This window comes from Lygodium microphyllum, chromosome 14 (genome assembly GCF_053477565.2).
Source record: "Lygodium microphyllum isolate KBCC chromosome 14, Lygodium_microphyllum_v1.1.10, whole genome shotgun sequence".
Taxonomy (NCBI): Eukaryota; Viridiplantae; Streptophyta; class Polypodiopsida; order Schizaeales; family Lygodiaceae; genus Lygodium; species Lygodium microphyllum.
The window spans coordinates 63,155,398-63,180,048 of NC_141148.1; the positions used below are offsets into that span (position 1 = coordinate 63,155,398).

Genomic DNA, 24,651 nt, shown 5'->3' on the forward strand with positions numbered 1-24,651 from the left:
TCAAATGCAAGGTCTTTCTTTGGCGGGTAATGATTGGTGGTCTTCCTCTTGCCTCGGCCCTTTCCAAGCGTAGGATCTCGAATGGCAATTGTTTCTTCTGTACCACTAGTGCGGAATCGGCCCGACATCGATTTCTTTCTTGCCCGCTCGCCAAGAATATCTGGTCACTCTTGTCGCAAATCTGGCGCGCAGTGGTGGGGTCCTCACTAACTCCTTTCGATTGGGTTTTTGTGCGCCCAAAGTACCCCACACCGCCACAGTTACATATGAAGATCTTATTTCACTTTTTCAGATACTGGGGATGCTGGCACATTTGGACCACGCGCAATGCTTTTCTCTTTGATTCGGCCTCTAATGTACCGAGACATATTGCCAGGCTTAAAGGGCCCTTGCATTGGCAGATAGATCTCATCCGGCACTCCGACTTGCTCCCTCGGGAGGATTTGCTTCCCTGGCATATGGCAATTGCCTCTGGGTCGTTGCCATGATTGGTGTAACCTTTTTCGTGCATTAGTACGGGGATTTCCCACACGTTGGCCTAGGGCCCTCGTGTCTCTTGTAATCATGTAATCATGTAATCTTGTACCTTTTTTTCGTAATTAATACAATTACCTTTTACGAAAAGAGAGAGAGAGAGAGAGAGAGAGAGAGAGAGTATCTTGTAATCAAGTAAACTTGTACTTTTTTCGTAATTAATACAATTACCCTTTACGAAAAAAAAAAAAGAGAGAGAGAGAGAGAGAGAGAGAGAGAATTGAAGGAAGAATACTGCATTGACTAAAGAAGAATGCTGATGCAATGGGGATGGACTGATCAATCCTTGCATGCAACCCACAGTGTTAGTGAGGGCACCAAATCAGGCTTATGATGATGGGAGCACCAAGCATGGAGTATTGTAGTGTGCACCTACAATTGAAAGACTGAAGACTGAAGAGTGTGTCTGCCAAGTGGGGGGGTTGACTATAAATAGCCATAAATGCCCAAATCTGGTCGACCTGCACCTATAGGTGTCAAAAAAGCTGGCTGATCAGCATTAAATGCTGGTCACATTGAAGAAAATGCCAGAAAAGAATAGGGGCCATGAAAAAATCCTAGGTGACATTGTTAGGTAGAGGCGGATTGTGGAAAGCGGAAATTGGCCTAGGAACACCTAGGAAATTGACAACTAAAGGAAATGCACCTAAAACTATGAGAGCTCCTATGTTCCTGTTAAACTTTGATAGGAACTCACAACCAGGAGATGATAGACTAACATAGGCAAGCTAATAGAGATAACCCATACACCCAAAGTAAAGCAACATCTTGTCGTTGATCCCCATTGGTCAACATCTTAGCTCAATTTGAATCCATCCAAGTCGTAACAACCAAATCCGAATCTCTAGTTGCTGCTGGATAATGAATACCAAGATTGGGGGTCCCCCTGAGGAATCACAAAATCCTCATAGCATAGCCTTCTAATGAACCACTTTGGGTTTACTCATGAACTTGGCCAACAAACCTATAGGAAAGCACAAATCAACCCAAGTGTTAAGAAGCCATATCAAAGACCAAAAAAATGCATGTAGCAGGAATCATCCGTTGCTGGTAAATCTACATGGGCCGAAGCCTTCCAGTTCAGATTCATAGGAGTAGAAATGGCCTTACATCCCTCTATCTCAAACGTGGCCAAGTGCTCCTGCACATACCATTGTTGGGGGATGAAAATCCCCCTTAGAGTTTACTTGACCTTCTAAGCATGGTCACTTGTCAAGATGAGATTATCCACATAAAGCATGAACAATGCTTGCCCTTCACCCGGGGTGTGGACATACAACTAGGGATTGGAAGACCAACATTGATACCATAACTTCCCTCGGAGGAATGAGTCTATCTTCTCATTCCAAGCATGTGGAGCTTGTTTGAGGCCATAAAGGGCCTTCTTCAACTTGTACACCTATCCATCGAATGAGGAAAAGCCGGGAGGCTGCTCACCATAGATCTCATCCTTCAAATCACCATTAAGAAAGACAAGACTTCATATCAAGTTGATAAACCAACCATCTCCTATGGCTAGCTAAGGCAAGAACAGCCCTAATGGTAGCCGTCTGAGTTGTAGGTGCAAAGATGTCATGGAAATCCACCCCTAGTAGTTGTGTGAAGCCCTTTGTAATGAGCCGTGCCTGGTGCTTATCTAGAGTGCCATCACTATGGTATTTGGTCTTAAAGACTCATTTGACTCCAATCACCTTCTTATGAACATGTCAAGGGACAAGATCCCAAGTGCCATTCTGCTCAATAGCATCCAACTCCTGTTCCATAGCCTTCTTCCAATGTTGTGACTATAAAGTCTCCTTCACGGAGGTTGCTCCCTTTCTTGTGTGGCACCTGTCATTAAGTAGTTGTTAGTACAAACAAGCTTGGTGGAGGAGACCGATACTCCCCTTGCCGCTCTGCCTTAATTGAAGTCTCTGGAAGATCCATAGGGGCCAACTCAATGGGCGAATCCGATGGTGAAGCAATCTCCTTCTCCATTGAGCGTGGAGCCTCAATAGATAGAGACTTTGAAGGTACCGGAGCAAGTGTCCAGTTGTCATTTGGATCTCCAAAGTGAGGGATGCTAAACACCGCCTTCTACAGCTAGAAACCCCACGAACCAAACATCTCAACTCATATGTACCTCTCGGGAAGTGTGATCATAAAGCCTGTATTCTTGGGACTATGAGATACAACCTACGAACACCTGTTTTTGAAAAGCCAGCTCAAACTTATCCTTCTTTTTCTTTGGGATGTGAACATATGCATCACACCCGAACACCTTGAAATGAGAGACATCCGGCTTTTGACGAAAGTAAGCCTCAAAAGAGGTTACACCAACCACGACCGAGGTAGGGGATCGATTAAGGATGTGGACAGCGGTGGCCATTGCTTCGGCCCATAGGCATTGGGGTGTGCACTGATGCTCCATCATAGTTTGTGCCATCTCGATCACACTGTGATTCTTTTGCTCCAATATGCCATTCTCTTGAGGGGTATTCATGTTGGGAAACTCCTCATGAATGCCATGGTCTACACAAAAATGAATTAGTTCATGGGAGACAAACTCCCCTCCCTTGTCGGAACACAAGGTCTTGAGTTTTTTGCCAAACTTGTTTTCCTCGAAGATCAACCAATCCTTGAAATGTAAGAATGCTTTGGACTTCAACTTCAAGAAGCATGCCCACTTCATCTTGCGAAATCATCAACAATGAGCATAAAATACAAACTCCCCTTAAGAGACATTGCTTGCATTGGTCCACATAACTCTGTCAAAATAAGCTCCAAGGTCTCCTTAGCCTGTCATGAAGCCTTGCTAGGAATACTATCTCTATGTTGTTTGCCGTGAATGCAAGATACACATGGGGGGTGGCTCACCCAATCTTTAGCAATCCACGCACCAGCTGGCCACAAATTGCCTTTCGAAGGTACTTGTAGTTGAGTGGCCAAACAGAGCACGCTAAAGCTCAGTTTGAGTCGGAGATGAAAGAAGAAGAGAAGAAAAGATAGAAGAAGACCGCATCTTGTAGACTCCATCCTCCTTATGTCTTGCACAAAGTACCTGTTGAGACATTCCATTAAGCACTTGGAAGGAGTCCTTATCGAATTTGACTATCAAACCAAGAGTATAGATCTTGCTCAGCGAAAGTAGGTGATACCCCAGATAGGCACATAGAGCACCTTTGATATGTGGGCATTGCCTTGCCCATTTGGAATTAGCTGCATATCACCCTTGCCTTTGATGGGGACCGAAGAACTGTCACCTATGAGAATTTGCCCATGCATCGGATGCATATAGACAATCCCATTTGAAGGAGGAGTCATGTGGTGGGAATTGTCACTATCCACAATCCACTCACGAGATTGTGGGGTCATCATTTCTACATCAGTGGTCATTGAAGGAACATCCTCCATCGCCTCCAAATGGAGGAAGATGGCTGAGGAAGGAGTAGCCACCACTCTTGAGTCTGTTGCAACCTTCTCCATCTTGGTGTCCTTCTTGTTCTTGTTGGGGGTCATCTTTCTTCCAATGACCTATCTTGCCACAGATGTGGCAAGTAGACTCCTTGGCTTTGTCCTATTTGGACTCCTTCTCCTCCTCCTCTTTGTTTTTCCCCTTTTGTTGGGAAGATTGACTAGTCAAAGCCTTCGACTTGGGAGCATTCTGACCTTTGAGTTTTTTCTCTTGGTCAAAGACCATAGGAACCAACTTCTCCCACTTAAGGGTTTTTGTTCAACTTGAAGTAATCAAGGCAGAATAAAATGCATTGGATCGGGTAGTAACTAAGAGAGAAGAGTTATCGCCATGTCCTCCAAGGTAATTGTATTTCCTGCATTTTGGACTTGCATCTGCAATTGTTGAAGCTTATTGACATGCTCTTGTATAGAGGAAAACTTCTTAGGACTCAAAGTCCTCATTTGAACCTCTAGAGACACCCACTTCATCACGGTCATCCGATTGTACATTCGATCTAGCTCTAGCCCTATCTCCTGAGCCACGGTCAAGTGCTCGATGTGAGCAATGATAGTTGGAGTGCAAGAGAGAAAGAGGAAAGAACGGATGTGGAGATTCAATTTGTCCCAATGTGCCTACACCTTCATCAACTCCGCTTTCTCATCTGCAGAAAGCTTGGAGGCATCATGTGCTGCAGGACAATCTATAGCCTTAGTCATGAGCTTTGCCAAGTCATAAGACTCTAGTATGGCAAGCATCATTATGCACCAAATGCAACAATTTTCCCCATCGAGCTTTTGATGTGAAGGAAGAGCCGGTAACATGGGGATCTTACAGTCCATAATAGCGTGAAACTCTTTGTCAAGTTTGGTCCACATTGTAGATGGAGTGACTTGCACAAAAACAAGGGCAGCCCACTTTGACTCTGCGCACAGTGCCGGTTCTTGCTAGGGCTTTCTCCACTCGTCCTGAGAGAGTTTTATCTGCTAGAGACGATGAAAGCTCAAAATCTGCTCCAAAAGGCTGAAAAGGCAGCCTTTTCTCCTTCACCAACAGCAACAACTGCAAAAAACAGAATTTCGCTCCTCCGTGCTTCATGTGTTCACCTCAGCCTCTGAAGGCTGAAAATGTAAACTTTTGTCCAAAGAATCCTCCCGATCAGGTTTGCCCATGATCAATTAGCTCTTCTACATTGCTCTAATACCATGTTAGAGTGCATCGAATGCGGAAGCTTATGGACAAGACTTAAAGATAATGAACACGAGGGAAAAGGGAGAGAGAAAAGAGACGGAAGAATGCAGAAATTTGCAGTCAATGAATGCTGAAATGAAGAAGGTAGATATACAAACGGGCTGTCGAAGTATCTCCTTAAGCCAATCTCTCTCTGCCACTTGGAGGCACATGTGAGGAAATGCCATAAACAAATCAGGGCGGCCAAAAAACTGGCTGACCTGATCATAAATGTTGCTGACTGCCGCAAAAATCCATAAAATAATGAGTGATCAGCCTCTGGCTGCCACGTGGCACAGCCACTCCAACCTGCTCGAGAAATGGTGACTCCATTTGGTGACTGCTGAAAGTGACCAAAATTGACAGGAAAAATGAGTAATTCTACCTGAGAGAAGTGACTGCACCAACTATAGCCTGAGCATACTAGTCCAGGGGATGACTAATCTCTAACAGAAATGAAAATGGCAAAAAATATGATCCAGTTGTCTAGCATAAAACTGGCAGACCAGCCTGCAATAAATGTGAAAATGGTGGCGAAAAGCTTTGTGCAGGCTGCCCACTACCTGGCCAGGAAAATACAGGCTGCATGGCCACTCCAAAGGTTGGAAACTGGCCATAGTTAGTGTGAACACACTGGACACATTGAAAAAGAAATGCACATCTAGATTGGGTTGATATAGGTAGAGCTCTTGTGTCTTTGTTAGACTTTGATGGACTCTAAGAGACTGACATAATACAAGCTACTAGAAATGGTATTATAGGCTTGTCACCAATGATGCTAGTGCCCTAATTGTGATGTAGGTCTTGAAGATCATGAAGGGATTTTGTGTGTTTGGTAGTATTGCTATCCACAAGGCAAGGTTTTGGCATTGAAGATGCCAAAGCCCAATTTTTGTAGTCATGGAGATGCATGAAGATTTGCTCTACTAATGCAGCTGATATAGCTTCTTCCTCTTTGGTGTTGGATACCTTTCCTTGAGGCAAAGGTGGACATGAGGTGCTTCTTCTAGCAGTAATCTTCAAAAACTATTTGCCTCTTTTGTAAAACAAGATGGGTGCCCTAACCGAAGCTCTTCCCTAAGAATCCTCCTACCAAGGTGCATTCTATTAGAATGAGAGTGGAGAAGGAATGAAGATATGAATTAGGAAGTTGAAGAATCTCCATTAACAACATAAGCAATGAACAAGATACAAGATGGCAGCCTTGAGCAAGTGTGAGATTAGAGCATTGTTAAGAGAGGAATAAATCCAAAATGTGGTGTTTGATCCAAAAGGCAAGCAATTCTAAGTGTGGATGAAAATCCGAGTAGACTATGTTAGCGGACGTGTGCCTCATGTATAGTATATACCTCTTTTCCATTTTCATACAACCATAGGATATGACTTAACCTATGTTTTGTTTCTCAACACTCCCCCTCAAGTTAGAATGAGCTTGTAGAGGTAATACTCCAAGTGCACTTCTAAAGTGCTTAAACCTATCTTTACCTAATGCTTTGGTAAAGATATTTGCAGCTTCGTCATTGGATATTAGGAACTCTAACAATGTCATATCTCTTAAGATGATATTTACCTAGTGTAGAGAACCCTTGTTTGAATCTAGCCTCTTGTGCGACTTGCAATCTCCCTCTATGTGCATAGGTCCTCAACTCTACCTCCATTACAGCTCCATAGATCTTGGCTAGTTTGTGGCCCATCATAATGGTCATGTAATTGCTTAGATCTAGAGGATCTCTAGACTTGTGGATAGGCACAATGGTATGTATGGTCCACTTGTGGGGGAAGCCCTTTGCTAGTGCCATATTAAACATAAATTCAAGGAAGGGGGCCAAAATCTTCATTGCACGGATGAAATGCTCATCTTACTATGAAGAAAACTGCTAGGATTTGCACTGAGGAAACATAGAGTGTACAACCACGATAGAAACACAAAGAGATAGACACAGACACAGAAAGCAAAACTCAAACCCGAAAGGCAAAACTCAAAACTCAAACACAAAAACTCAAACACAAACAGAAGAAGGGAAAGAAGAACACAACTCTGAAGTGAATGAATAGTGCAAATGAATGTAAGAGTGTAGACATACTCAAGGGCAGAGTAGTGTGTTGGAGAGTGACGCTCACACGAGACGGATCCCAAGTTTGTGACTACCAGTTGGAGTGTATATTCTGCAAAACGATGATGCCAGATAGGTCTAGATTCTTTGGTTCCATCTCAGGAAGAGGAGTCACCCTTTGATTGGCTTGCCTTCGCATCTTGGGAGTTCTTGCCACTGTTGGTGTTCCCTCGTGAAGAAGAGGCAACCATCCCTCTGCTCGGAATAAGGCTGTGATGAGGATTTCTTGTGGATTTGATCATGCAGCCTCGGGTAATGCAAGAACTGGCACTCCAACTCGTAGAATGTTGGCAATCGAGGCAGTGAGATGATGTGCTGAATGAAATTGAAGTATTTTTCGGGCAACTTATTCAAGGAGAACGTAACCTGATCATTGTTTGACTTTGGAGAGTCAGTAGTGGCAAACTCGGTGAATAACTGCCGATATTCAGCCAACTTGACTTTCAGATCATCCCCTCCTTAACAGAGAACTCTTGAAGATCAAAATCGAGATTTATGTGCCGCGTATGATCTCCGGCTGCATAGCGGTCGAGAAGGTGACTTCAACGCTCTGGCACGAGCGCAAAGTGCTGTAATTGAGAGTGAAACTCAGGAAGCAATCCCTACATTAGCTCAACATGGGCTATGGCATTGGGGGCTCTCCATTGACGGATGTAGTCAGGGTGAGCTAGTCACTCAGGAAGCAATCCCTGCATTAGCTCAACATTGGCTATGGCATTGGGGGCTCTCCGTTGACGGATGTAGTCAGGGTGAGCTAGTCGAGGGTCCGGCATAGGCTCTAGACCAACGACGAGGTCCCAAACTGAGACTCAAGAACTTGTTGCATGAAATTCGACCAAGTGGTGAAATTCGACACGTTAAAACGAGTGTTATTCGTGAAGGCATTCTTGGCCGTTACAACAGGAGTGGTAGTGCTCAGAGATGGGTAGTGTGAAAAAGTGTAATGGGGATAAGATGGGGGAGTGGAGTGCACTTGGGAATGGGCCGCAGAGTGTCCACCATGCATGCGGGTAGTGCGCAAGGTGGATCCATAGGTAGGGATGGGTTGACTAGGCATGGGCATGGTAGCCATTTGAGTAGCCCATGGTGGAGGTGGGATGGGAACACGTGGAGCAGAAGATGGAAATCCGTGTGTAGGTGTAACCCAAGGTAAGTGGGATGACGCACCATAAGCCGAGGATGGAATCCCTTGCATCTGAGTGGTCATGTGAGAGGTGAATCTAAGAGTAGGCTGGAAGATGCCAAATGCAGCTTGGAGGAAGGTTCCAAATAGTGGGCGATAGCTTGGAGGAAGGCGTTAGGGTAGTGCAAGGGCTGATGGAGAGGTGGCAGCAGTCTCGAAGGCTGGACAGCCACGTAGAGGTAGACTGATGGCTGAAATTTGCATTTAAGGGTGTGAAACCTGTACAAACGGGAATGAGGCTGAATGGGGGCAGCTTGTCTATTTATAGATGTTGAAGGGTGTCCCAAAGAATTAGGGTTTTTGGGGGACCATTGAAACTCTCTCGGACCGCTTCCCTTTTTAGGGTTTTTCCATAATTAAGTGTGTTTTGGGGTTGGTTTAAGAATGCTAATCAACTGAAAAGCGTGTTTTAGCTCAACACCCCCCCTCAGGTCCAAAACAGAGTCGAAAGGTTAGGCCAGCCACTTTGATTTTTACTTACCCCAAGGTATTCCACCCCAAAGTAACTAGGGCATCGGACAAAGGGTATACATCGGCTGCCCAGTGGCCTACTAAGACTACAGAGGCAATGGTTATCTTACCAAGGGAGTCCAAGTAGTCACCCTAGAGAGGACAGGGCATTGGACAAAGGGTGCATGTCGGCTGCCCAGTGGCCTACCAAGCCCTACAAAGGCAGATGGAAGCACATTGAACTTTGAAAAAAAAAGAGTTAAATTTTATGGAATGCGGCTGATTGAGTAATAGTGACCCAGACGACGAGAGTAGGGAGGGTACATCCAACACATCACAAAACAGTACAAGCTTACCTATCCACTCAAGGGTGTCAATGATGAGGGAAAATATAATGAGTGAGTATGGTGGTGTGGTGTCAACAGTCGCCGGTGGAAATAGCTTAGGATCTGCTGAAGTGGTGCTCTGCACAATGAGATGCAAAGTATGCTACATGCTGAAGAATGCTCATGTAGGAGGTGCCACTTAGATAGTGTCCCTCGTGGAGAAATTGTTCACTTGCCCAAGCGCCCTAGTACAAAGATGATGAAATCATGCAATGCAAAGGGGAAGATATAACAAGGGGAAGAAGCTGATGTCGAAGACAAATTGCTGAAGCCTATAGAATACCAAGAAGGGTAGGAACCCCCTCTCAACCTGGATGTAGATGTCGAAGAAGGAAGAGGAGCCTAATGTTGGTCTTCGCGTGGTGCCGAGAACCATAAGGAATGAAAGAGGATGATGAAGATGAAGTTGCTGAAGCACCCCGCTGGAAGAGCAAGGTAGAAGTCGTTGTGACGATAGCATCGAGAGAGATGCTACGTGATCCACCTCAGGAGGAGAAACCTCCATGTTGGTAGAAGAGCAAGCATGTCTAGGATGATGAAACCATGAAAGGAATGGTGCGTATCCCCACGTCTCTAGCCCAGATAGGACCAAAGCAATCTGCAAGTTAGCCCTACACTGAAATACAAAACCTTGCAAAAGAGATAAGAATCTACAAATATCGAGGTCAGTGGTGAGATGCTTCAAAGAAAAACATAACAGAGAGAAAATCTAACTGAAAAGACAATGCAATGAATGTGTATGTGTATGAGTAAATGCAGCGGAAGACTTAAGAATAGAAAAGCTAATGACAATGAGTCCTATAGGCCCGACTCTAAGAGGGCGAAAAATGAATGCTAGACTAACCTAGGGTATCGTAAAGGACCCAGAGACATGCTAGTCTAAGAAGCTGTCCACCATCGCGTACGTCCAGTAGTAGGGCTTTGCCAAGGGAACACCTGATGAGGTGGAGAGGAAGGTGAGATGGATTCATGAAATGCAACGGGATCGGGACCTGTAGACCAATCAGCCAATCCCTTAAGGGTAGTGAAAGGGACTGTTTGCTGAGGCTGTGATCGGGCCACATGTCCAACAACAGCAACAACGGGCTTGAAGGAGCAGATGAAGCAGGAGCGGAAAGCGTAGCCCCACTGGACTGTGCAGTCACAGCGGTCTGTGGAGGCTTTTTAGGTGGAAGACCTTGGGCCTTGGAGTGACACTCCTCGTTCACATGGCCTTCTCTGTGGCAGTGTGTGCAAAACCAGTTTTCCTTAGGGAGTTACTGTTAGATAGGTCTAGATTCTTTGGTTCCATCTGAGGAAGAGGAGTCACCCTTTGATTAGCTTGCCTTTGCATTTGCGAGTTTTTGCCATTGTTGGTTTTTCCTTTGGAAGAAGAGGTAACTAACCCCCTCTGCTCGGAATAAGGCTGTGATGAGGATTTCTAGTGGACTTGATCATGTAGCCTCGTGTAATGCAAGAATTGGCACTCAAACTTGTAGAAGGTTGGCAATCGAGGCTGTGAGATGATGTGCTGAATGAAATTGAAGTATTTTTCGGGCAACTTATTCAAGAAGAATGTAACCTGATCATCGTCTGACTTTGGAGTGCCAGTAGTGGCGAACTCGGCGAGTAACTGATGATATTCAGCCAGCTTGACTTTCAGATCATCCCCTTTCTTAATGGAGAACTCTTGAAGCTCCAAGTTGAGATTTATGCGCCGAGTACGACGCACAACGTCGAGAAGGTGACTCCAATGCTCTGACGCGAGCGGGAAGTGTTGTAATTGAGAGTGAAACTCAGGAAGCAATCCTTGCATTAGTTGAACATTGGCTGTGGCATTGTAGGCTCTCCATTGACAGATGTAGTTAGGGTGAGCTAGTTGAGGGTCGGCATAGGCTCTAGACCAACGACGAGTCCCAAAGACCCTGAGACTCAAGCACTTGGTGAAATTTGACCCGATAAAATGAGTATTATCTGTGAAGGTATTCTTGACCGTTGCAATATGAGTGGTAGTGCTCGGAGATGGGTAGTGTGAAAAAGTGTAATGGGGATAAGATGGGTGAAAAAGTGCTCATTTGCGGAAAGGTGAGAGGCATTGTGTTAAAGGGTGGCATTCCCCCTAACAAAGTACCATGGTGCAAAGAGGTGGAGAATGGGGTAGAGAAGGAGAAGGTGCTAGGAGCGGGGATGGAAGATCCAACCCCTAGTGTGTGAAGTGGATGTGGAGTGTAATCTGAGATTTTGAAAGGAGGAAGAGAGATGATCAAGAGTGGAGGTAGAAGAGGGTGGGATGGAAGGGAAGTGAGGAGTGTGTGTTACATGGTTAAATGAAACAGAAGCTATAGATGTACTTGAATTTTGTCTGCGTTGTGAGCCCCCTTTATAAAAGTTCACATACGCGAAACCATCTGGATCCTGCATCTCAAAAGAAGAAACATGTGAGGGTTTTGATTCATCCAACTCAAAAGGGTTGAATGAACCTGACACTAGATCTGGCTTGAAATGATGAAGATGGATCGTCAGAAAGCTTGTAGGAGGGGTGTAAACATTACCATACTTGTTGCGATAGTACTCCTCAAAGTCCTCCTCTGTCATGTTAGTGAAATCTGGAATAGAAGTAGAAAAAGAAGGTGAAGATGAAAGTGGAGTGTCGTCCTCCTCATCGAGTCCATAATGCCGTCTCAGAGCCTCTAGTGATGGAGAAGCCTGATAGGACATCATAGGAATTGGAGAAGGTGTCTGGGACATCATGATTCGGTTATGAGTCGTATTGTGTGCCTCGCACAAAGACTAGCTCTCCACAATATCTGAAGGATACTTTTTACAAGAGCACTGGCTTTGATACCATGTGGAGAAAACTACTAGGGTTGCATTGAGGAAACACAGAGTGTACGACCACGACAGAAACACAAAGATACAGACACAAACACAGAAAGCAAAAGTCAAACCCTAAACGCAAAACTCAAAACTCAAACATAGAAATTCAAAGACAAACAGAAGAAGGGAAAGAAGAACACAACTCTAAAGTGAATGAATACTGCAAATGAATGTAAGAGTATACGGATACTCAAGGGCAAAGTAGTGTGTCGGAGAGTGATGTCCACCAAAGACGGATCCCAAGTCTGTGACCACTAGTCGGAGTGTATAGTCTGCAAAACGATGATGCCAGAAGGGCCTGGAGCACCAAACACAAGTAGGAGAAGGTGTGGAGATGGAAGGTGGTCCCTAGATGAGCATAAACGCAAATTGTGGATGTTGCCAGGATGATGAGGAGCACCAACACCTGTCCCTTGGAGGAAGAGACACCAAACGCTAGCAGCTAGAGTGTGTAGGAACTGTTGCTAGGCTGGGGTGTGGAACCAAATGCATGCTGCAGAAGGTGATGAAGATGTTGGCAATGGCCGGATAATGCCAAACATAGCCTGGATAAAGGCGCCAAATAGCGGGTGATAGTCTGGAGGAAGGCGCTAGGGTAGTGCAAGGGCCTATCGAGAGGTGTTGCTTATAACATTTGATTAAGTCTAATGTGCAAGGTTGTTTAGCACATGTGATACACATGGCAGTTATTTCATGTTAACAAGCCAAGGACCCTGAGGATGTAGTAGATGTCAAAGGCAAAAGTTATGATAAGTTATGCCAGCTGGGCTTTGGGGGTCAGTTGATATTAGTGTTGACCCTAGGACAGTTATTTGGCCAATAAGTGTCAGTGGTAATACTAGGGACTGACATTAGTTAATTAATTAAGGCTAGTCTAAGGGTCAATAAAGGTTGGGGATTTCTTGAGGTTGCAAATGGCCTAGCCAATTTAATTATGGATAGGCACATTTAATTTTGGGCAGGGTTAGAAGGGTTGAAATCAATTTTCAGGATTATTTAATTTTGAAAATTGATTAAATGGTTGGATAATGCTGAAAAATGTGTTTAGAAGTTTGCCACTTGGCAAAAATGTCCATATAAACTGAGAAAACGTTTTTGGGGGACTGGGTCTCAGCCATTCAATTAGTTTATAGCTCGCGGGAGAGGGGACTGTTGGTCCATTTTTTGATCAGAGAACATCAATTTGCTGCAAAAGATAGCCATTTGGGGATCTTAGCAGGCAGGGGACAGTCGGGAGACACCTTCCAGGGGCTGGCAATAGCATTGTTGATCAAGTGGTAGCATTTTGGAGGTGCCTAGTAGTAGATGCTTGTATTAAATGCAAGATGGAGCAGGCATCAAGTATATTTTGGGGTTTTCTCGCAAAGAAAATCAGATTTCTCTCTCATCTTGAGTTTCTATTACCTTCTCTAGCAATTTCTCAAAAGATCTTAGCATTTCTAAGCCATTTGGAGCAAATCTCAGCCATGATTGGATTTATGTTGTAAACCCTAAATTTCTATAGAAATTAGGGTTTGATAGCCACCTTGAGACAAGTGCCAATAGGAGAAGGCATCGTCCATTGAATTCAACACCTGAAATTTGTGTAATTGTCAAGGAATTTAGATGCCAGCCCATTCATTGTAAATTGGGGCAGCATTTGGCCAGTTTGTGGTATCAAATTGTGTAAGTCTTGGGTGAAAAGTCAAGGGGAAAATGGGCCGAATTGCATGCTGATTGTTATTACAGCAAGGGGCTTTTGGAATAGCAAAGGATATTGTGGAATCTTAGCTTTTACTCATTCCATTAGCAATCAAAGTTAAAGAAATACCGAAAGGGGCACTAGTTTTGGGGCCAACAGGGTGTCCAATGCCCAAGATTATTAAGGTAAATTGTGCATTTCAATTTGTGTTTATTTGCTGATTGTTGTAATTAAGTGCTTAATTAGGGAATTTCCATGCTCTCCAAGAAGGAAGGGTGGTTTCAGGTCTCGAGTTCTATAGCCACTAGTCAAAGCTGAGATGTTGCAAAAAGTGGAAGGGCAGCAAGTTGGAAACCAAAACACAGCAAGCTTTGGTGATGGAATTGGTAAATGCAGCAATGTAACTACTTGAAGATGATGGCAGTTGATCAGTGGTAGTAGTGGGAGGTTGGGCGTTAGCTATAAGAGGAAGATTTGGTAGATTGAGCTTGCATTGTAGCAAATGCAAGCTGTATGATGCTCAGGAAGAGGTTGGACAGCAAGGTAGTAGTAGTGGATAGGGGGCCCCGGGGGCTAGTGATGATGTGGCAGGAGTCATGATGGGCTGGATAGCTATTGGAGGGAGAGCTGATGGCCGAAAGTTGCAAGACAAGGGACAAGATTGAATGGTGGGCAGCTTGCCTATTTATAGATGAGCAGATCCTCCCAAGTTAGGTTTGGCTTATGGGACATAGACACTCTTTAGGACCGTGCACCATTTAATGAAAATTTGGGTAATTTACATGTCTTGGGGCTGTTTTAGAGAGCTAATCAGTTTATAATGCAATTTTTAGCTCAACACACGTGTCCATATGAACATATGCATGCAAATCCTTAGTGTCAACAAATAATTTCTTATTTTTGGGTACATACATACATGCGAGCACATGTGCACATTGAAATAGAGTAGAGTATAGACATCGAGCATTGGCATATAAGGTTCTTGAAGCAAAATAGACTTTTTTACTTTTCATCCTTCTCTTGGGAATGTATCTACCAAGGTGAGATTCGGCTTTTATCTTGAACTTGTCTCAAAGGTTTTAATGCCAGTTGATATCATCCATCACTAATGGTTTAAATAGTTTAACACAAGGTGGCAGTGCACCATCTTTAATTACATAAAGATGAATTAGCATGTTATCTTATATTGGTATGTGTGCAAAAATCTCCAAAAAGTAAGAATAATCATCCTTTTTCATTTCAAAATCATGTTTGAGTCAAGTGTTGTGTCAGGGTGTTCATGTCTTAGCGAAACATTTCTGGCATTAGGCTAGTGAATTGCATTTCACTGTTATGCACTGTGTGTACAATGTATTGGCCATAGACAATGCATCCATGTTGTGCTAAAGCTTGTATGCTGTCCGACATGCTCTTATACTTTGTCCTTGTAGAGCAGGTCACTTTTGAATCCAGGATAGTACCTTAATTAGTCATGATCAGCCCCTCTCTTTGTCTCACTTAGGCTTCGGCCATGAACATTTCAGCTTGTGCTTCTGAATCTGTTGCTGACGCTTGTGTCATCTTGCACTTGCGACCTTTTTGTAGAATAGCCCAATTAGATCCCAGTCTCTTTTGAAGACAGAACATTTGCAGAGAAATAAATCATCCTTGCGTGCTTTCTCCATCAACATCAAATTTTCTCCAAACATGTTAATTTTTGTGTTGGATGACATTTTCCTACCCATTTTGTTATGTGCAAATCTGTCCCCTGGAAAATTGATTCAAAAACATGAATTGGGACAAACCAAGATAAATTGACTCTCCTTGGTATCCTCCCAATCTTCATGGAAATTGGAAATAATCTTTAACTTGAAGCCCTAGATGGTTCCATTGTCAAGATTATCCTGATCAATGGCTACGTTACATTTGTTAATTTATGATCTTGATGACCCTTCACAATCACCATGATGTTCAACACAGCCCCCATGACTTTATTTAGCTCATGGTTTAAATCAGCCGACAATGTTAAAGTGTTGCGCCATTTATAAGGACTAGCTGACTTCAAATGTATGAACTAACTTTGTTATGTTAGCTAAGCTTGTAGCAGCATGCCATCTGTCCTGCAACTTGCACGTCTGTTGCCACAAGCAATTAGCCCACATGCGATCAATATGCTTGCCATGGCATTGCCAGCCATGTATGAATGTGCACTACAGCACAAGTCTAGGAAAACACCTTGCCTTTTCCAAACTATCAATTGTGGTCCTGAATGGCCAAAGGCAGCTGCTATACTGGACAAATAATTGTAGAAGAGAAAACATGAAATTCTTTTTTGGACCAGAAAATCTGACAGCTTTCCTTTTTCCAAAATTTAAGTAGTGGAGTAATTAAAAAATATTTTTTATTTTGACTTTTCAAAATACAAGTAGTTCAGAAAATTAAAATTTAACTTTCGTATTGCCCAGAAAGTCAGAAATACCACTTTGTCATGACACATCATCATGCCCATGTCATTGTGCCATTCTCTACAACATCATACATTTATGGGCATATTAAATTTCTTAAATGGGTATTTCCAGCTTGAATTTTCATTCCCAAATTCCTTCTTGGTGACATATGTCTTTCTCATTATTCACCATACACATTGCACATTTGTCCCTCATATGTTTGTTAGGGTTTACACGCAAAGTGAGTGACATATTTGAGCTAATAGTCGTGAAAATTTAGGCCCGTAACATTTTTTTGCTATCATGTTGTGTTTGAAAGAGAAACACTTCTCTTTGCTGAAAGTCCAAACTTGGTGCTGTGACTTGTTGATGGTATGTCAGAAGAGTGTATGACGAGAAACTAGGTTTCGAAGTGTTATCGTTAGAAGAAAGGATCCTGTGGTTGAAATAATATCTTTGCAATTTGTATGCCCAAGATGAAATACAATCCTGTGGTTGAAATAATATCTTTGCAATTTGTATGCCCAAGATGAAATACATTCAAAAACAACTTTAGACGATGAATGAAAGTGCTCCCTATCCAGCATTTGGGTCGATACTGCCACCATGGGGACCTCGATAAATAAATAGTGGAAAACTGAATTATTACATATAGGAAGATGGTGAAGTTTAGACTTACTGAACAAACATGTTTTGTATGTGCAGGCAAGGTGCTTGGCGGCTTTGGTTGCAGATTTTCAACAAACATGTTTCTTAGTAGGCACCTTGAGTTTGAGAGAGGAGAATGAGGTACAAACCAAGTCTCTGTTTTGTAGCCTTCATTTTCAGCTTCTAAATAGCTTTTATAGCTGTAATTTGGTTATTATACAGAGCAATCTCTAACTTTAAAACTTAATTGGTTAATATGTTGCTAGAAAATTATCAAAGAGGAGCTCTGATAGCTGCCCTTCCAAAGTGTAATTTCCTATTTAGATTATCTGTCATCTCACAAAGGCTTCCTCTAAGATGCTCTGACAAGACCTTGCAATCCAGTCGACCATTTTGCATCTTTTACAAAATGAAACAGTTGATCAAGAGAGGGGGAAAAAGTGAGAGACAGTGAATGGATAAAATCTGCATGCAACTATCTCATTACTGTAGTGAACTTTGCAAGGGCTGAAGTCTGCCTGGCTTCTGGAGTTTCTGATAGACAAGCAATAAACACAAGGAGTGATACACAAATAGAATTTCCGGGCTGATAAATATGCCTTTCCTAATGTGTTTCAAGTCCCCACCTGTGACTGCTATTAGGTCTACACAAGAGACTTCCCTAGAGTGTTTGCAGACCGCCAATGTGCATGCACATAATCCGTCTGGCACCTGATTGAGTCTAGGTTGTATGCATGCTGCTCCAGTCACAGAATAGCCTGCAGTGTTCAATGAATACTTTTTGCAGTGACTTGTCCATCTATTTGGTTAATGGTGCCTTGCAGAACCTAGGATGTTTATGTTCTGCTGCAGCCATAGAAAACCCTTTATGTTTAATGATATCAACTTGTTAAGATCATCAGATTTTCATGCATCAGTTCTGTTTTTCCAAATTCGTGTTGTACAAGGTATATTTGATCATCAGATTGTAATCTGTCAGTTTGTTTACCTGTTTTGCCAAACTCAATATATCACTAAATTGTCATGCGTTGGTCTGTTCATGCGGTTTTCCAAATTCATGAAAAGTTAACCTTGTTGGATGATGTACAAGGTACATTTTATCAAGTACTCAGCAAACACAGGTGATGTGACATGTGAAGGCCTCTATCCTCATCAACAGGAGATCTGGGACCTAGCTTGCTGTCCATTTGACCCCTTGATCTTCACAACTGTCTATGCATCTGGTGAGTTTCTCTCCTGGAGAACTTGGATTTTATCTGATTTTAAAAGCTATTTAACTTGTCTGCCTGCCTTTCTGTCTGTGTCTGTCTGTTTGTCTCTCAGAAAGCAGTATCAATAACTAAGTGTATAAGGGGGATTAGTGCAATGAGGATTGAAAGTGTCACATTTTAAGTTCTGAGTATAAAAGGTTGTGTGGTCACAAAGATTCCAAATCTCCAGGGGGAGCAAAAACTTCTCCACAATAAATCCTGAGCATAGTCTTAAAGCAGGGGAGAGTCTAGAAAACATCCTAACTTAGCTTTTTTTTTGTTTTGAAAATCTGGATCTCAAACAACCAGTTAAGAAGTGACAGGGGTAGGGCAATGCATGTGGAACAAGCATGCAGACAAACAGGGCATTAAGTGCTAAATCTCCTTAGTTTTGGCAATAAGCGCAAAAAATGCTAAGTTTTGGCAAGGTCTTATCCGCTGGGAGAAAAGCTTATTGTGGTATTGTTGTGTGCAAAACTTACCATGATTTGCTTTTCCATCTAACTTGGTACTCTTTTCCATCGCTTACAGAAATTTCAACGTAACTGAATGTGATTCACAAGATCTGCAAGCTTTTATTCTGAATTACATTTCCCAAGAAATTCAATGATGAAGAAGGCTCTGCATGAGTGCTGGAGCAAAAGGGCCAAAGTCGGGTGCTACCCAAGTCTATGGCAACATCAGAAGAAGCCAAGAACGAGATTGTAGCTCCATTGGGCCTACCATTCTGCTGAGTAAAGAAAGAGGGGGTGGCAAGCTGTTGAGGAAAAATGCTGCCGAAGCTCCTGGTGGTGTTGAGAGTCACCTTGAAGCCAGTCTGAGTGTCTTGATTGCCTGGCAGTCCTGCCAAACACTTTGGATGTTTCATGCCAGCCTGTAGGACTGATTTTCTCCCATAATTATTGGTCTGATTATGGAAACTGGCCACCCTCTATTGACAAAGATAGTGACTTGAACATCTAGATGGTGGTCACTGGTTGCGAAGAGCCAATGAAAGTCTCCTCCTCCTCAAGGCCTCAAGTGATGAAGCGTGGAAAGACACTTTGGGATGCAAAGAAAAAGATATCTGAGACATTGTGAATTGGTTACGTGTCGCCCTTGTATCTCATACAAAACCAAGCCTTCATGATAGTTAGAGGATACTCTTTACAAGAGCACTAGCTCTGATACCATATGAAGATATGCTGGAATTTGCATTGAAAAAACATAGAATGTATGAATACTGCTAAAACACAATAGCTCAAACAATAATACAATAAATACAAAGCACAAAAACACAAACACAAAGAGAGAAATAAGAGAACTTTGAAGCAAATGAATTAGTGTTGTAAATGATGGAAAGAGTGTAGAAGATGCTCAAAGGTAGAGCAAGAGAGTACTTGGAGCGTGACGTCCATCAAAGATGGATCTTGAGTGCTGTAACCATGAGTCGAAACTTTTAGGTTTCTTGGCCCTCTCACCTTCACCTGCAAGGCATAGAGCAAGCTATTGCAAAAAGGATAGGGCAGCAATCTATACACAACATTTTTTGCCAGAAATTTCAGACTTCAAGTCCCAAAAGGGCTGTGTTTTGGTGGTCTCCAACCAGGGCGCCAATATTCCAGCCATGCATTTTGGATCAGATCAGCCCTGGATAACCTCAGGTTACTCCTGCCCTACTGCATTCTGTCCCTGGAAAGCAGCCATGCAGTTTACTGTCAGATCCCCTGTCTAGATTCAGCACAGATTTGGCCCCAGTTGCAAAAGGTTGATACATATTAGTATAGACACTCCCAATTAGTTCAATGGACTGCTTGACTGGCATGGAGGTCGAGCAAGTCTTCTATGAGGCACTACTGCCTATCTTTAAGGAGTCACCAACGCCAGTTTTGTTGATGATAGTCCTCTTTCTAGCTTGGAGGATCACTTTTGCCTGCCTTTCGAACATTTTTGTACATATTTGCACTAAGAAAGTCATGTAGTACTTATTGTACATGGTCCACATATGCTCATATTTTTCGTGAGCCATTTTGGCAGCCATGTAGTAGGTATTTGTTTCTCTTTTTGCTTCTACTGACACTGTAGTAGTACAACGGTGGATTAGGGGATATCTTTGCCTCACTCTGTGGACTTTGTGGATGATTGACCATTTACTAAGTGTCCTGGAGTCCCACTTGTTTTCGGTATGATAATCAAGTTTCTGGTATATATGACATCAGAACTGTGTGTCCTGGAATCCCACTTGTTTTTGGTATGATAATTAAGTTTCTAGTATGTAAGACATCAGAGCTATTAAACTGTCCTTATTTTCTTGCAGGAGGAGACTATGGAGCTGCTTTGTGGAAGATGCCAGAACACTCGGAAGCCTCCAGTCATTTACAAAAATTGTCAACTTTAGATGGTCATGCGAAGAAGATCAGATGGTGAGCTTGTTTACTTTCACTATGGCTCTTATGCTTTAAGTTAGCATATACAGTACCCAATACGGGAACTGTGTGGATCTTTTTCTGTTTTCTAGAATCCTAAGAAAGTGGAGAGTCAAAGCTTTAAATGTTGCACTCTAGCATGTGGCAAACTTTTGCGTATGAGAAGTGCATTCAAGTGCATTTTCTGGAAATGTATACAGTCAGCTGTGTAAGGGATGGCAATATTGCTATACTTGTATGCGCTGAAACCATAAATGTTTATAATAATCTGGTTTATCCCTGTTAGGTGTCAAAGGACGGTGATATGTTATACACTTCGGCAAACCAGTTACTAGAAATGTGTCCTAAAGTAGTAGAGAAACAAGAAGTTTCTATGCTAGATTTTTGCCATGAAAATGAACAGCTTTGGTCTCATTCTCAACTATTTTTTTATCTATGTAGAGGAACAATAAGTTTCTATGTTAGATTTCTGCCATGAAACATTTAATCTCATAGCCCCATTAAGCTGCCATTTGGGGGGGGGGTTTGTGTGTGTGGTGATCAAATTCACAAGCACAAACGATCACTTGTTGTAGACAGGTGGCAAGGAAGGGTAGAGTGCATTGTGATAGGGAAGCACCTCCCCACCCACCCAAACAAAGACAACCCCTCAAAGAGAAAAAAGAAAAAACACAGAAAAAAGAACTTGGGCCTCTCCTTGCTACCATTGATCAGGGTGGCAAGGTGCCCTGCTACTCCCTTTGCTTCGGGCCTCACTGATGGTTCGGCTTCATTTGTAGGTGACACTGGTCCTACCGCTCTAGTGTTTATACATTGTATCTCTTACTTTGCTTATGCAAAGGATCTTGTATTTTTTTCTTTGTTTCATTGGAAGACTCATTTGTTATTTGAGTTATTCATGCTTTATGTTCTCTTGTGTTCTAAAAACACAGGAAAAAGAATGTGGGCCTCTACTTGCCACCATTGTTCAGGGTGGCAAAGTGCCCTGCCGCTCCCTTTGCTTTGAGCCTTCATTGATGGTTTGGCTTCACTTGTAGGTGGCACCGGTCCTCCTGCTCTAGTGTTTATACATTGTATCTCTTTGCTTATGCAAAGGATCTTGTATTCATTTCTTTGCTTCATTGGAAGACTCATTTGTTATTTGAGTTGTTCACTCTTATGTTCTGTTTTTGCCCTACTTGACTTGTATTGTTCTCAGCTTTGATTGGATGTTCTGTGGTTCATTAAGGACCTTGCTGTCTTAGGATTGTAGCAATAGGTGAAGCTATTAAGCAGTCATTGATGTGAGCAAGAGGTTCAATCATGTTTGGACACTTCGTGCTAAAGGAGGTGGAGCGAATGCAGGGGTTCATCCCCATGTTTCAGAAGGCCATGCTAGTTCTTTAGTTCAGATGTAGTTGTATGGCTTGTGTGCATCCTGCAGCAACAATCTCACAATGCCATGATAGATGCTTGAGTGTTGGTTGTGGAGTGACCTTCCTGTCAGGTTTGAAGCCTGGAGCAGCACTAGATAACCAGAGATCAGTCCTCTATCCAAAGCAAGTCTGAGGGAAGGAGCCTTCATTGCCATAATTTGAGAAAATTAGGGTTTTTTTTTTCATTTCTCTCGTTTGTAATCAAATAACAATTTTAGGACCAGTGTGTTGCTGTTTTGTATATTTTGTTTTTAGTATTTGCAAGTTTTTCTAAGGAGTTTAGACACTGCCTTTAAAGCTAGAAGCTCAAGGGAATACCCCTGTAGATGGCTATTTCAAATATGAATGTTCAAATAGAGAAGTTCAATTGACACAGTTGCTGCACTTGGTTTACCAAAGTGACCTTCCTATTAATGCACAAAAAGCTGTGGGATGCCATCTCTCAATATACATTTGACACAAGTTCCTCTACGTGCAAGGGAAGACACCAACAAGCCTTGTACTTAATTGGGTAATGAAGCAAGATATTTGGTCCCAATGCAAATCAGCTGCGATTCAATATTTGTGAATCACAGTGGAGTTGGGAATTCTAAATCAATGTATGGCAAACCAGACTTCACCAGAACAAACCCTTATACATGTACAAAGTTTACAAAATGTCCCATTATTGTGCTGCCGTTGAATAGGAGGTCACAATAGATTTCAAGTTGCATGATTATGCATCTATTTAATGATTGACATTATCTTAGATTCTTGTTGCTGGTGTTTTGCAAGTTCTTAACAATTTGATGGAAAGATCTTTGCTCCCTTGCCCCCAAAGTGATGGTCTAGTGGTAACGCTTATGCTTCACAACCTAGAGCTTGTGGGTTCAAGCCCCCACAAGGTGTATTAGGGTTAGGGATGCCTATGTTCACATGGAGTGTTTGTGTGTCGGGACTTTTGTCTCTTGAATACTCGGGTGAACCCTCCTTTGCGGGTGGCCCGAGGAGGAGGATCCCAGTTGTGATCAACCTCCATTGTTTGCTTGGCTCGTGGATTATCCTTGGTGTCCCTAGGAGATGCCTAATTTGTTTCATGGCTAATATTTGGAGGGGATACCGGGCAGGGCGGTGCCCCGCCCAGCTGCGTGCTTGTGGGCATTCAGGGGGTGTGAGTGTAATGGAAAAAGAGAACTTTGCTTGCTTGCATGTGAAGTTACTGGTTATGCAGTTTCTGTATGGAGGTAAATCCAATCAGTATACTTGAGCAGCCCATCAAAGGCAGTGGTGGTAATACTCAGGCTAGTAGATGTAGGTGCTGATGTCCCTTCTAGGCTTGATTTTGGATTCATAACTCACAATTACTGCCACTTAAGACTCTGTCAGCTTGTATAGCTCTATAATTAATTGTTTCCATGCTTAGGTTTTTCAGCAGTTGCTTTCCATGTTAGTGGTATACTACTGTTGGCCTTAACAGAAACTTTAAGCATGTGTTATGTCAATGCATGGTCTTAGTAATGCTGTCAACACATCTGGGTGTTTATTTGTGGCAGCACATTATGGTGGCAAGGTGACGGGAGGCATAATCAACTTTTGAGCATTGATGAAGAAACTTTATTTGTGTGGGATGTAGAAGCCTCTGGGAGGTCAGTGAAGGTTTGTCATAGACTATTTAAGCCTGTGTGTGAAAACATCACTGTGGCTCTCTCTATAGTGGCACGGATTCTATTTTATGTGTAGACATGAAGAAACCGAACTTGTTTTGATTGCTTTGCAAGAACAACTGTAAAGTGCTATGTGTATGCTGTAAACCCATCTGTATCATCACTAGTATGATTGAGACCAACCTTGGTTATATCTTAAGAACAACTATAAAGTGAAGCTATCCTTATGTTGTTAACTTATGTGTGTCATCACCAATATGATTGAGACGTACCTTGTTTATATCTGGACTTTGCGTCTACACGCTGTTAGGTAATGAACTCATAAAGTGATTGGGCTATGAAGGAAAAATATTAAATAAAGCAGTTTGCAGTTACTCTTTTGTATGATTTGGATAAGGAGAAACTTATGATGTTATTATATAGACCCCAAGTTATGGGGTTAAGCAAAAATTTTCAACATTAATTTTTGCCTACGGAACTAAAACATGACGTGGGTCAAGGATAGGATTGCATCAGCTAGAAGGATGCCCCTAGGGACTGAAGAGGAGAAAGCAAACATTTTGAAGGGGGTCTACATCTTATATTGGACCCTACTATGAAGATATCCCCTCAAAGTACTTTATACTTTGAAGGACTACATGCAGTTGGTCCTAAATGGCTAACAAAGGAAGGTAAATGTTCAAAGTCCTAAATGGCTAAAAAGGAAAGGTAAATGTTTCCAGTGTGCAAGGGACACATGGCTTAGCAATGCATACAAAGCATAAATTAAAAGTTAATGTGCATTAAAGCCAATTTTAATCTTATTAAAACAGCTCCAAAAGCAACTGATTACAACAAATAACTGGCATTGTTTTTGCAGTGGCCCAAAAATCCTCTGTAAATAGAGCATATTGTGGGCATCCTCTATCATATCTGGATCATATCATCAAACCTTCAGCTTACAGCCACCAACTATCTCCACTACTGCCCATACCCCATCCAGACTGGTGCCACCCTG

At 42.6% G+C, this 24,651-nt stretch overlaps 1 protein-coding gene across 2 annotated transcripts in view; it reads left to right on the forward strand.

Annotated features, from left to right (window-relative positions):
* LOC148025663 (Transducin/WD40 repeat-like superfamily protein) overlaps nt 1-24,651 on the forward strand; it is a 130,806-nt gene that overhangs the window by 56,096 nt on the left and 50,059 nt on the right. For both annotated transcript variants that reach the window (XM_087692875.1, XM_087692876.1), the window contains exons 2-5: nt 16,999-17,082; nt 18,032-18,164; nt 20,488-20,593; nt 23,544-23,646. In XM_087692875.1, the coding sequence (XP_087549001.1) occupies nt 16,999-17,082; nt 18,032-18,164; nt 20,488-20,593; nt 23,544-23,646 (426 nt within the window). The remainder of the gene's footprint in view (nt 1-16,998; nt 17,083-18,031; nt 18,165-20,487; nt 20,594-23,543; nt 23,647-24,651) is intronic.